The sequence below is a fragment of the Trichechus manatus genome, unplaced genomic scaffold (genome assembly GCF_000243295.1).
Source record: "Trichechus manatus latirostris isolate Lorelei unplaced genomic scaffold, TriManLat1.0 scaffold00027, whole genome shotgun sequence".
NCBI lineage: Eukaryota > Metazoa > Chordata > Mammalia > Sirenia > Trichechidae > Trichechus > Trichechus manatus.
The window spans coordinates 14,459,891-14,473,182 of NW_004443963.1; the positions used below are offsets into that span (position 1 = coordinate 14,459,891).

The 13,292-nt window shown below is 50.9% G+C and overlaps 1 protein-coding gene across 2 annotated transcripts in view; it reads right to left on the reverse strand.

Moving 5' to 3' along the window:
- MYH9 (myosin heavy chain 9) overlaps positions 1–13,292 on the reverse strand; it is a 103,563-nt gene that overhangs the window by 32,690 nt on the left and 57,581 nt on the right. For both annotated transcript variants that reach the window (XM_004373814.2, XM_023729038.1), the window contains exons 4-11: positions 11,487–11,514; positions 10,577–10,670; positions 5,866–5,958; positions 5,279–5,342; positions 4,626–4,724; positions 4,080–4,223; positions 2,571–2,666; positions 1,587–1,705 (exon numbers count right to left, since the gene is read on the reverse strand). In XM_004373814.2, the coding sequence (XP_004373871.1) occupies positions 1,587–1,705; positions 2,571–2,666; positions 4,080–4,223; positions 4,626–4,724; positions 5,279–5,342; positions 5,866–5,958; positions 10,577–10,670; positions 11,487–11,514 (737 nt within the window). The remainder of the gene's footprint in view (positions 1–1,586; positions 1,706–2,570; positions 2,667–4,079; positions 4,224–4,625; positions 4,725–5,278; positions 5,343–5,865; positions 5,959–10,576; positions 10,671–11,486; positions 11,515–13,292) is intronic.

The following is a 13,292-nucleotide window of genomic DNA, read 5'->3' on the forward strand; positions in this document are numbered from 1 at the left end:
CAAGGTGCCTCTGGGTGGATTCGAACCACCAACCTTTCAGTTAGTAGCTGAGTGCTTAACCATTTGTGCCACTCAAGATGAAAGATGGACCAACACTGGCCATGAGCTGACAACTGCTGAAGCAGCAGGATGGGGATATGGGGGTTCATTACACCAGCCTCTCTACTTTCGTTTTATACATGTTTGAAAAGTTCCATAATATAAAGCCAGGGTGACACAAGTCATTTAAAAAAATGAACAAAAACAAAACAAAAAAACCACCTATAGAAAAAAAGGACTTGCAGGAAATAGAAGAGCTGCCCAAAAATAATCACTCCCAGGTAGGACTGTGGCAATTTTTTTCCTTCTCTAATTTCTACATTTTCTGAATTTTCTTAAGTATGCGTGTACTATTTTCATCATGAAACATTAAATATTCTTTCATTATTAGGGAAATGAAGAGTCAACAACAAGCATGCCTGCTGTCTTCTGAAGACCATGTTCTTGCCTTTCGTGGGGCAGCTCTGCACTGAATCATCTGCAGGCTCTCAGCCAGCCAGTGTACGTACGTGGATGTTACTTATTAGAAAAAGGATTAATCAATGTGAAGTTCAAAACATTTTTAAGAGCCAGGACTGGCACCTTAAAAACTCCTATCACCCATGCCATGTAAGATACTGGAAGCGCCCAACAACCGAGGCAGAAATTGGTCAGCAGCGCAGGTAGGGGCTTCGGCTGTGGGGAAGGGGGTTACATTCGTCTGGCATGAATGACGCAAAGCCTCTACCCTGTCTCTCACCACATACGGCAGGACAGCAGGTGGTGAGGAACAGCCGCTTGGCACGGCTTTGAGGATGACGGAGGCCGCCGACCTGGCACCAGAATGAGACATGCTGTAGAAAGATCAAACTCTCACCTCGTCCCAGGGACCAGCATGCCCACTTCCTCAATGACAATCAGTCCATTGCAGCCTAGAGAGGCCCTTATCTTCTGCCACTGGTACTTCCTAGACACTGACTTAACTTCTCCAGGCTCAGTTTCCTCATTTTCTAAATGGGGTTAAATGCCATATGAAGTCCTTGGATGGTGCAAACAGTCACCACGCTTAGCTGTTAACCAGAAGGTTGGAGGCACCTTGGAAGAAAGGCCTGGCGATCTACTTCCAAAAAAAAATCAGCCATTGAAAACCCTATGTCTGGAGCACAGTGCTATTCTGACACACATACGGGGTCGCTGTGAGTCAGAAATGGCAACTGGTTAAACACCACCTAGCTGCCCAGGAAAAGGAGCCCTGGTGGCACAGTGGTTAAGCACTGCTAACTGAAATTCAAACCCACCAGCCACTCTGTGGGAGAAAGATGTGGCAGTCTGTTTGCGTGAAGATTACAGCCTTGGAAACCCTATGGGGCAGTTCTACTCTGTCCTATAGGAATTGACTCGATGGCAACAGGTTTGGTTTTTCAGCTGTCTGGGTTGTTCTGAGGACTAAGGAAACCCAGGTGAAAGCACCTAACACAGGTGTGGCCCAGAGCAGCCTCAACCACCGCTGCACCCCTCATTCAGGAGGCTGCCCAACCCCACCTACACTGGCCACAGGGCACACCAACCTGTTCCTTCGTCTGGGCCTTCTGGACGTAATCCCTTCCCACCTTGATGCGCGGGGTGAGAATTCCTCGGGTGAAATCGGTCACGTTGATGCCCAAGAGGTGGGACACTTTTTGGGCAGCTAGTATTTTTCAAAAGAGGAGAAAGTTTTCATTAAACCCAAGAGAACAAGCCCCCTGCTTACCTGGGAACAGAGGAAGAACGCTGTGGTGGTAACTGGATGCTTACTCCCAGGACAGCAGGGCCACAAAAGGCCCGATGCACCCCAAAACCCAGGGCCAGGTGCAGGTCAGCGGGTGTGGCGGCCTCCATATCCCCTGAGCCCCAAGGGGCAGGGAGGAAAGCACTCTACGTGAAGGCTCTGCATCGGCCGCTCTGCACACCCTCAGCCACGTCCTAACGGGGTCCCCATCCAAAGGCAGGGCTAAGAGGAGACATCCCACCCGTGTCAGGGGGCTGCAACAGCACATGGCCCCACAGGAAAATTCTTCACAATCCACACACCCATGCATTAACTTTCTTAGAAAGGTCATAAGAAGGGATCATAAGGTAGAATCGCTTAAATGGGTCATTTGCTGTCACCCAAGGAAATAGTAGTGGCCAAGTCAGACACAGGAAAGATAGCATTTCACGGCCCCAAAGTGCCCACGGCAAAACTCACACTAAGTTGGAAATACAGCAGAAATCATTGTTTCTGTGGTTAAGACGAGTGGTTTGGTCTCGGAATGAATGAGGGAAACCCTGGTACATATATGATCATGAGTTTTTCTAATTCATTCCAACATGTATACTGTGAGAAAAAGCAGGGTTGTGTTTGTGTGTTTTACATCTGTACAAAACACACAGAACAATGTGTAGCCGTAAAAACACGTAAAATTAAAGGGAAGACAAGGATGCCTTTATAATCAGAGCATCTGGAGTTTCCTAAGGAAACCAAAGCCCAGGTTCCTGTCCCACATCAAACATGAGAAGACACTGGGCAGTACCTGTGTTGTCGGGCATAGACGCCTGGTCGCTGTTGCGCTCCTTCTTGAAGACGATGTTGCCGAGCTGAAGAACCCCTGAGATCACACGCAGCATGCCTTCGGGGAGCAAGCAGGGACAGCTCAGAGCCAGACTCAGGTTGGAATGTCACCCAGGCAGGGGTGATTACTCACCCAGGAGGGCCTTAAGCACGTCAAACCATGAAAGCACCAGGGTCTTGGTCTAATGGCACATGGGGGGCCCAGCCTCTGGCAGACCTCGGCTTGGGCAGCCCTACACTTAGGTACAAGCTGTTAACACTCTCAACACTCCCAAGTCTGTACCAAGAACGCAACTCTAGCCTAGGAGTCCATTGCCTATTTTGTAAATAAAGTTTTACTGAAACACAGCCACACCCATTCATTTCCATGTTGTCTATGGCTGCTTTTGCACTACAAGAGCAGAGCTGAGCAATCACGACAGAGACCTTCTGGCTTGCAAAGCCTGAAACATTTACTGTCTGGCCCTCTATAGAAAAAGTTTACTGACCCTGCCAACCAAGGAGGTCCCACACTGCTCCAATTTTGCTACCCATTGACAGTAAAGTTGCTGGTTTGCTGAATGAGCAGCCTGTCATTCAGTGGGTGTTAGAAGGAATGCAATGATGTGGAGGATACGGCCCCACCCTCTAAGACATTCATAGTCTAGGAGGATATACAGACATATAAGTAGAATACAGGGAGACGATTACTAGTGGAGGTCAGCTGAAGAAGGTAAAAGAAGAGAAGGTCAAAACCACCAGTGTCCATGAACCTGACCTAACGGGCTGGTCCCACCACCTAGCTGGGAATGGCCCTAAGAATGCTGACTCTGCCAAAACAGGGTGGTGCAAACACCTCCCTCTTTGATGCAACAACCTACAGCCCACACGTCAGACCTAAAATTGACATAAGGCCAGCATCTTCATCAGCCGAGCACAGCTCCATCCCTAAGCCTCATTCCACTCTACCTACACGCCCCCTGCCCCACAGGAAACACAGGGAGAGAACAGGCTATACTCTCTCCACCCCCCAATTTCTCTTCTGGCCAAAACCTCAAGTGGGCCCCAGGATACCAAGCCCTCTTCACCAGCCTCTAGGGCATGGTCCACACTGCCATTCATTCTGGGCTTCCCCAGTGCAAAGAACCCAGCCCAGCCCCTTCCACACTATGCAGGACATAGAACAAATTCTCCACTGCAGCAAAGAGCAAAGATTATAACTGCAGACCCAAACCCTGAAGAGGCTGCCAGTCCCAGGCAGATAAGTGCCTGTCCTTTGGTCCCCTCTACATAGATGCCTATGGTACCACCAGGACTAATAACCCTGAAACTCATACTCAAGGCCTTCTTCCCAGTCTCTACAGGGGCTCCCCCCAAGTCAGAACCAACACCAAGTTCTCCCCAGGCCCATCAGCTGCCCTGACGCCCCTGAGGGTGCAATGACCAGCCTCCTACCTCCTGCCCCTCACCCACAGGAGGACCAACCCTGTACCCATTTGCTCATCTTCCGGGATGCCCATGATCCTCATGGCCTCCATGGTCTCCTGGAACATGTCCTTATCCTGCTGCCCAGGAATGGTGACGTGCCCGTTGGACAGGAAGCGGTATTTGTTGTATGGCTCCAACAGGAGGTCAGCTGTAAGGGGTACAGGGCATGCGTGGGTCAGCAGGGTGTCAAAACCAGAGGCCACAGACAACACTGTGACCTCAAAGGCTTAGGAGACCGGGAAAAGGGTCCCATGCCCTGAGATACCCTGGAAAGCATGCTGACTTTCCTTTGCAGGTGAGTATCTAACACTCAGGTAGACAGAAGAGAGTCAAAGTGAGACATGTCTATACATGAGACTCGCTTTCTTGGGCATGGTCAGAAACAAGACCAAGTCCTTAGGATGGCATAGATAACATAAGTCCTCCATGCTTCTCCTCCTCAAGCCCAAGGCCTGCGTTTCCATTTCCCAAACAGAGATCATGGCCCAATTCTGGCATGAGACCTGGCACGTGGCAGCCTGAGCATCCAGTTGCTGGGACAACTACTCACTCTTCAGGTGCTCCCCAGCCCCAGAGAGGAGATAGTAGAAGATGTGGAAGGTGCGCTCCTCCTTGGCCTGGCGGATAGCACGGGATTTCTCCAAAAGATCTTTGCAAGCATTAAGGAGTTATACAAGTCGTGGGGAAGGCAACCCTTCCACTGTCCTCTTATCCTCATCTACAGGAACTGAACTTCATCGGGTAGAAAGAATGGCACAATGTGGCAAAACAGAGCAAAATCCAACTATCTTGGCCCTCTCCTCTACGGCGTGTAGCTTGTCCAAGAGACAAGCTAGTCTGTTTAAAGGGCCGCCTTCTACAAGGGAATGGAGATGAGAATGCATGCACAAGCAGAGGCTATGATGCTTGCCTTGGGGGGAATAAAGTGGCATCTACCTAAACGCCCCCTTTGAGGAACCACACTGGACAATTTTCAATAGTTCCATCACATTCTAAGCAGAATCTTATGCTACTAATAAAGAAAGATCCAAACCCTGAGCTGGTTTTCAATGAGCTTACACTGTCAACCTTCCCGAATCCATAGATGAGGTATCCTAACAGGCCTATAAAGAGGAAATTGCTGAAATCAGGAAGTAGCCTTTCTACCAAGCTCACTTCCTTCTCCCCCAGACCCAGATTCATTAGAATTAATCACAAGGATACACGTCTCAATGTTGGCTCCCACGATGTAGCCATTGACATCAAAGTTGATACGAATGAATTTGCCCTAAAAAGACAGATAAAGAGATTAGAGTAGAGGCCCCCTGCATTAGGGAGCAAGGAAGAAGTCCCCAACCCCTACCTCCAGAAGGTACAGTGTGTCAGTCAGGTGTCCCATGTCCCCACCCTGCATTGGTACCCAGGACACAGAGAGAGGTGCCACATTGCTTGAGCTTAGGGACAAGGACGAGCTCACGGGCTGTCCCAGTTCCTCCATGGAGTGGAAGGAGGGAAAGCCCCATTATCTGGAAATGTTCCTCACTGCCTGACCTGACCCTGGGTACTAAGGGGCTGCTGGTTACAACAGGACAATCAAGGGTACAGTCAGAACACTCCTGCTCCCTTTCACGAAGGAGGCTGAGGAAGCTACTTAGGCCATCTTCATTAAGAGGAGGAGGGCAGGTCCACACTGCCTGGGACCAGCCCAGCCTACCCCACACAACAGGACTAGGTAGCACCAAGTTTGGGTAAGAGTACCCAGTCTGAAGGCAGCAGGTGCCCCAGCTCTGGTCCTGCTGCCCACTACTCACAAAGCGTGAGGAGTTGTCGTTCTTCACGGTCTTGGCATTCCCAAAGGCCTCCAGGATGGGGTTGGCCTGCAGCAGCTGCTGCTCCAGCTCACCCTAGAAAAGAACCCAGAGGGCAGTGAAGGTGGGGCAGCGGCCTGGGTGGTCATACCTGCCCCACCAGGCAGAGGGATGGCGGCAGAGCCATCTGCACACCCAGCATGCCAGGAACAGAGACTTCCAGATCGCGCTCCCGTGACCCACCACGCTGGCCTCGGCCCGTCCATGTACCGCTCAGCACAACCTCTCCACCAGACTTTTGGAGACTTCCACTGGTTTGAACTTATTGATGTGGGCTTCACCAACCTCAGAAGGCAATCGGGAAAACTCACGAGACTCTAGGCAACCTGGGATCAGTGGGTCAGCCCTAACCTTTGAGGACTGTGTTTTAAAGCAGCACACAAGCTAAGAACAGACACCTGGCACCATTCCTTCTCTGGGACAGGTTCTGCATCCAGGGTACCCTGGCCTCCCTCTGCCCACCTGCCTCTAATCTCCACCCCAGTCCCACCCTTTTCATAGAACAAGGAGAAGAACTCAGATCCATAGAAGACACAAGCTCCTCTGGCTTCATTTTCCTTATGGGCCCCTCCCTGCCTGCCAGCCCCCAAAACCTATCCTACCACATCAGGGAGGTGAGCACGGATCCACAAGGCCCACTCTGGATTCAGAGCTATCGATCGAAAACACCAACACGTACTACTTGTGGTCTCACGGTCCTCTGTGCTTTACAAAATGCATTCATGGGCCTTCTCATCCTGGATCCTCACAATACTCGGAGAAGGCCAGACAAAGTAGCCCCATTTCACAGACGAGGAAACTGAGGTTGAAGGAGGGTGAGTGGTTTGCCCAAGGTCATCCAGCTATCAACCAGCAGAGCTGGCAGTCGAATCCAAGTCTTCTAACTCCTCTCATCACGGATATATCCCTCCCCCCAGCCCCACCTGGGGTTTCTACTTCGTAGGGTTGGATCAACTTGGAGAGCAGCCATCATCCTCCCCACCAGGCCAGGTACTAACTGAACCTGGCTGAGGAAAACACAGATCTCGTTCATCTCAAAACCTGGGTGGCCTCTGAGAGAAAGAGTATCATGCCAGGGCCAGGCAGGGCTTTGTATTTATCAGCAAGACTGCAGTGGAGCTAGGGTTTTACAGGAATAAAGGCTGCTCAGAGTCATGGAACGGAAAACCAGTAGCAGCAGGAAGTCCCAGGAGAGTCCTGACTACAGCCTGCCACACACCTGTAGGGATGAGACCTGTCTGCAGACACCGAGGACATTCTGAGTCTAGATGAGCAGAAGGGCCTGGGCAGACCCTCCTCCCTGACAGCCTTGAGACCAGGGCTCCTTCCGGAGCCAGAGAACCCTTCCATTCCCAGACAATACAGCTAAATGCAGGAGCTGCCCTGGCCCTGGGCGAGGGTCAACAGGGCCAACCTACAGAGCAGGATTCTCTGTGGGCACTTGGTGCAGTGGTAACAGGACACCAAGCTCCCACCCATGGCCCCGGGCAGGCCTGGGATGCCTACCTGAAACAGTCCATGGAGCCCAATTTGGATGAATGCTGCTCTTCCCCCACAGAATGATCCCCTCAAAGCACAGGCCAGGCTGCCAGATCAGCTGCACCGCTCCCATTTCCACAGACGCAGTGTGGCCCTCTCCAAACTCTGCCACCGGCCTCTCTCTACTCGGGAGCAACCATTCCAGTCCCAGACCAGCTCCCTGCTGACAATGGGGATGGCTACTTGGAGGGTTTTCTTTATGGAAATCTCATTGTCACAGAAGAGACTTCTGTATTTCAATGAAGTTTACATAATATAAAGTGATGAGGTATTGGATACAGTACATGCTCACAGGTTTGGAATCACCCGTTCAGTTTCTGAAGGATTTCGCTGGGTGCTGTTTCTGACAGTGGGCTCCAACTAACGCATAAAAAACAGAAGTTGGAGAAGGAAGAGGGCTAAAAGTGCACTATCCAGACAACAGAGGTCTAACTGCAAAGTCGCTTCAACCAAGACTGCAGGCCCTGTCCCAAAGCTCTGCTTCGCTGACCTGCAGCCCCAGTCGAAGCCTCGCCTCCCCACAGCAAGGTGAGGTTTAGAACATCCTGCCTGGAGGTCTTGGGATGAGGAGCTGGGTCACGGCAAGTGAGAGAGCAAGCTCTCACCTACAGTATGCCACAACAGGCCTTAGAATAGCCAATTAACGTGTTGCCATCAAGTCAGTTCTGACTCATGGCGACCCCACGTGTGTCAGAGTAGAACTGTGCTCCACAGGGTTTTCAATGGCTGTGTTCTTTCGAAAACAGATTCCCAGGCCTTTCTTCTGAGGCGTGCCTGGGTGGATTCGAACTGCCAACCTTTTGGTTAGTAGCCAAGCATTTAACTGTTTGCGCCATCCAGGGACTCCCTGGTAAACCAAGTTCAAGAGTGTTTTTATGCCCCAGCTGTATATGGAAAAATCACAGTACAGTTATAGGTGAGGCAATCAATGAGACTGGTCAATGGTCTTCAAAACTGAGGGCCTGGGCAGTAACTGGAAGCCAGAGGCAATGCAGCCAATCACCCTAGATGGACTTAGAGGCAGGGGCAATGTGCCCGTCATATACCGCGGTCTGAGAAAGAGGAGTGACAAGTTTTCTCCCACGTACCCACCCTCACGTGCCATCATTGCTGAATGTTCAGCGCTGCCTCCCCCTCTACGCTGGACCCCCAGACACACAGCACATGTGTCTCTTTTACTGTTCTGTAACTGGTCCTGTCTCCTATCCTCTAAGGCGGGACTCCAATGTTACCCTCCAGAGAACCAGGCTCATACTCAGCATTCAATAAATAGTTGGAAAATTAAACTTACTGCAAACTCAAGAGGTGGAAAACCACAGCTAGAGAACTACCAACCTCACAGCTCTGTTTTAAAAATAAACCTCCTAAAAAGAATGGAAAATGATGGGTGGGAGGACGGAGGGAAAAAGAAACGTTATTAGTTTCTAAATACAGGAAGTCCCAGGATTACGAATGAGTTCCATTCCTAGATCTGTCTTTAAGTCAAATTTGTACCTGAGTTGGAGCAGTTAGGTTCAGTTTGAATGTAATGTCAGTTAGTCAAATGTTTGTCTTAGTATATAGTATATAGTATCCCTTTCTCTGCATAAAAAACATTAAAGAAACACCTCCAGATACACTAAAACATCTTTAACTAGTAATACAGTAGTAATAATGTTTTGATGTACGTCGCAAAGCAGCTCCTTTTTGCTATTCCAAATCATTGTGTGTACCTCAAATTTTTAATATAATAGGTTTTATAGGGGCTGGTTTATAACTGGGTTAACATTCGTAACCCAGGGACTGCCTGTATAACTCCCGACACCCCATGGAAAAAGATTCAGGATGCCCTGTGAAGTCTGGTCCCTGAAAAGTTACTTTTGGTTCCACTCCAGAAGACTGGGCTCATTAGGACAGTCTGCAGGACACACCCACATCAGCATGCAAAGAGACACACGCCCCTACTTACTTAGAGATGCTGCACACAGCACGCCAGTAACGTGGAGCCCCACCCCACCCCCGCTGGCTGGAGGGGACCCCACTGCCACTTAGATGTCACAAGGAAGTTTAAAAGTGTGTGCTTGAGAGAAAGAGAGAGGGCACCACACGGTCATGCTTAAGACTGATCATCCTCAATTGCAGGGAAGCCCCAATGTGGGGCCCTCCCAGCACCGCTGCTGACCAGCTCGGAGTGGTAGGTGAGAGGGGGGCGGTCATCCATCTCTGGTCTGGAACTCTGAGCCCGTGGGGCTTCGGAAGGGCCCACCTCCATCCCACCATGCCGAGGTCCGGTTCCCTGTGGGAAATTCTGGCCATGGCCAGGTTTCTGAGAACAGCTAGATGGTGAGGCCACACGGAGATTTTGCAGTAGTTGTCATTTCAGAGTGCACGACAGGTCACTGTGTGTCACGCCAGCCCCTCCCAAAAGAGTCAGTGAGCTGAGCCTACAAGAAGAGTTCTAGCTGCAGAAGGTGACAACGGTGGAGTGAAAAGCTGCTCAGGAGAAAATAACCAGGTCAAGGGCACACGATGGGCAGAACACGCATTCCCAGTGCAGAACGTGCAGTAAACGTGCAGCTCACCTAGTGAGGACACTGCTGAGGCCGACACAATCCACCAAGAGGGAGAGGGAGAAAAATGCACATGAGACGACTTTCCAGCTGCCCTTTCTCTCTTCCCTGGGGGGCTGTCCACCCAGGGTCACTGCACAGCAGAGAAAGGAAGCAGGAGCCAAACACAGGCCTGCCGAGGCCCTGCCAGTCTCCATCAACTGGAGAACCAAGTCTTCGAATCCCTTCTTCCGGATCCAGAGGTGGACACCAGTACTGCACACACGGCAAACTCCTGAGTGCTGCTATGCAAACCCCAGGTTGGGTCATCTCCAGTTTCCATGGCAACTCCGAAATTTAGGAGGCCAAGGGAGAAACCGGCTTGCTACCACTGACCCACACTTGAGACAGCTAAGCTGCAGCCTTGACGGAAGTGGGTCCAGGCTGCTTCATTCCCCAGAGCAAGTTCATTTTAAGCCGAAGCCATGAATCATTAAATGCTCTTCCTCGGGCATCTCAGACACTTCCTAGATTATCCCACCGAAGGTCCAGAGAGCAGCCGTGGAGAAGAAGGCCCCGGCACTCACCTGGTCCTTCTTGCTCTTATGTGATGAGGCTACATGAGCCAGGTACTGAATGACTTTCTTGGTGTTCTCTGTCTTGCCAGCTCCAGACTCACCCCTGCCAAGAGATTCCAGAAAGTTCCCAGGTTAGCCCAATCCTTTAAATCTGTCCCCTTCCACCGCACACTCTACTGCCCACCATTCTGCTAGGTGCCAATGAGGAACCCAATATCCAGTGTCAGAAAAGGGGGCAGCCAAAGGAATGCTAAGTTCTGGAACCCTCCATAGGTCCATTTCCCACAGCCCTCCAGGGGCCTGACAGAAGTGAACTTGTATTCACTGTTGCCCTGGTCACTTGGCAGCCTTTGCGTCCAAGAGTTTTAGGAATCAGTTGTAGGCAGCTGTTGACTTAGAGGTCAAAGGCACTTATACATGTTCCCCTTGAACCTTCACTTGCAGGAATGTTCTGTATCATTAACGCACTCAGCAATGGGGTTTATGTGTCCCCTTGTGCATTTCAGAGGGTGAGGGGGACAGGACCCAGTGTCGACGTGAGGCCAGGTAAAGAAAGCCACCATTCAGGGTTGGGGGGAATGCACTCTGTTCAGGAGTTAGAGGACGGCCAATCGTCTCCTGACTGGACTTAGTTGAGAAGACTCTGGGTTTTTCTCTCTGCTACAACCTCTACCCCCATCTGCCCACTGGCTCCTTTGAGGAAGGCAGATTAAATCTTTGGCCATGAGATAAAGCTGGTCCATCTGGCGGCCCAGTGAGCAAAAACATATAGCCTTAAGTCCAGTCCTTGGTGAAGGGGAGGGGGAGTATTGGAGCTAAAACTGGAACTCGCCACCCAGATTTCATTAGAAGCCTCAAGAATAAGAACAGGCCAGGGGGAAGCAAGGTCCCACCATCCAGACGTTAAAGAGTGACTTACGTGCACAAAATGGACTGATCCTCTCGGTCTAAAACAAAAGAAACATCAGGGAGACATTACAATTAACTCCAGCCAGATACAAAAGCCTCCCCCTTTTCACTTCAGAAGAGCAAGCAGCCCATTTCCCAAGAGAGAAGGGCAAAGCCTCAAATGCTGCCCTGCAGGGGACCCGCACCAGCCCAGCCAACACAGGCTGACCACACACCTCCCAACGAGGAGGAGCTGCCCCTAGGCCCCAGGCTCAGACTGCCACCCCATCCCCATAAAGCCAGACATAGCACTCCCACTCCTGCCTTAGAGAAGGCCAATCTACTGAAAACTCCCCAGAGTCTGCTTTACTGAGAACTAAGGTGGGGCCTGCCCTGGTGTTAATAACTGGGGGTGCTGGCTTTAGAAATAAGGCACGCAGCAGCTGTTTTAAATATTGCCCCCATGCAAAGAAGGAGCACTGTTTAAGAAGTTGGGGTGAGGGATGGTGTAGACAAGGCCTGGGATAGAAGGCTGGCTCCAGAGTGCATGAGCTGTGTGAGACCTTGGACAATCGTCTCTGAGCCTCAGTCTCTTCCTCTGTGATATGGGATAACAACCAAGCCAACTGGCGTCCAGTTAACTCCAATTCATGGTGATCCCATGTGTGTCAGAGTAGAACTATGCATCACAGGGCTTTCAATGGCTGATTTTTCAGAAGTAGATCACCAGGCCTTTCTCAGGCATCTCTGTTAGCAGCTGAGCACTTAACCATTTGCACCATCCAGAAAAACCCAAACCAAACTCATTGCCGTGAGTTGATTTCAACTCATAGCGACCCTGTAGGACAAAGAATTGCCCCAGGGGGTTTCCAAGGAGCCGGCTGGTGGATTTGAACTGCTGACCTTTTGGTCAGCAGCCAAGTTCCTAACCACTGTGCCACCAGGGCTCTGGGCACCACCCAGAGACCCATGTAAATAACACATGTGAAGCATGGTGCGTTGTGCATGGAAGATGTCAATAATGAAGCAACTCGGAAAGAACAGAAGCTCGTACGAATGACAGCTTTTGACAAGCTTCTGTGACACTTTGATCTCTATGCTTGTCAGAAACTTTCAGCAATGACCCCGGCTGGGTGGGTAGAGTAAGAATATAAACAACCTGCTTCCCTTGCAGGGTTATTTTGAAGAATAAAAATGGTACAAGAAGTAGACCTGGCATGGAGCCCTATCAAAAGAGTGAGCCCCACCCATGCCACTGTCTGCTCACTTCCCCATCATGAAGGCACCGTGCTGGGGTCAGGGGCGTTGTCCTTGTGTGAAGGAGAACTACTGTTGAGTGCCATCAAGTCATTCTGGCTCTTGGCAACCCAACATGAGAGCAGAACTGCCTCCCATAGGGTTTCCTAGCCTATAATCTTTACGGAAGCAGATCGACGACAGATCTTTCTCCCGCAGAGCCGCTAGGTGGGTTTGAACCACCAGCCTTTCAATTAGCAGCTGAGCTTATAACTACTGTGCCACCCACCAGGGCTCCTGGAGGAGCACTAGTAGTTGGCAACAGTAGTAGTGTCAGCACTGGACAGAAATACGGACATGGCAGGTTCTGAGGCACACGTGCTGGCTCCACTGGCCAGCCTAGGCCTGCAGGACTGGCCACTGGGAGGAGTTGGGAGGATGAGGCGTGGCCTGGGGAGACAGATTGGGCCATTCGATACCAGCAGACACTAAGTGGCTAGGTCACCTGCCTCTTCACAGGTGAGTTTCCTAGCTCACCTGAGCTCGCCACGGTGGGGCCAGGCATTTATCTCCACCCTGACCCCTGCCCTGGTTGGCCCTG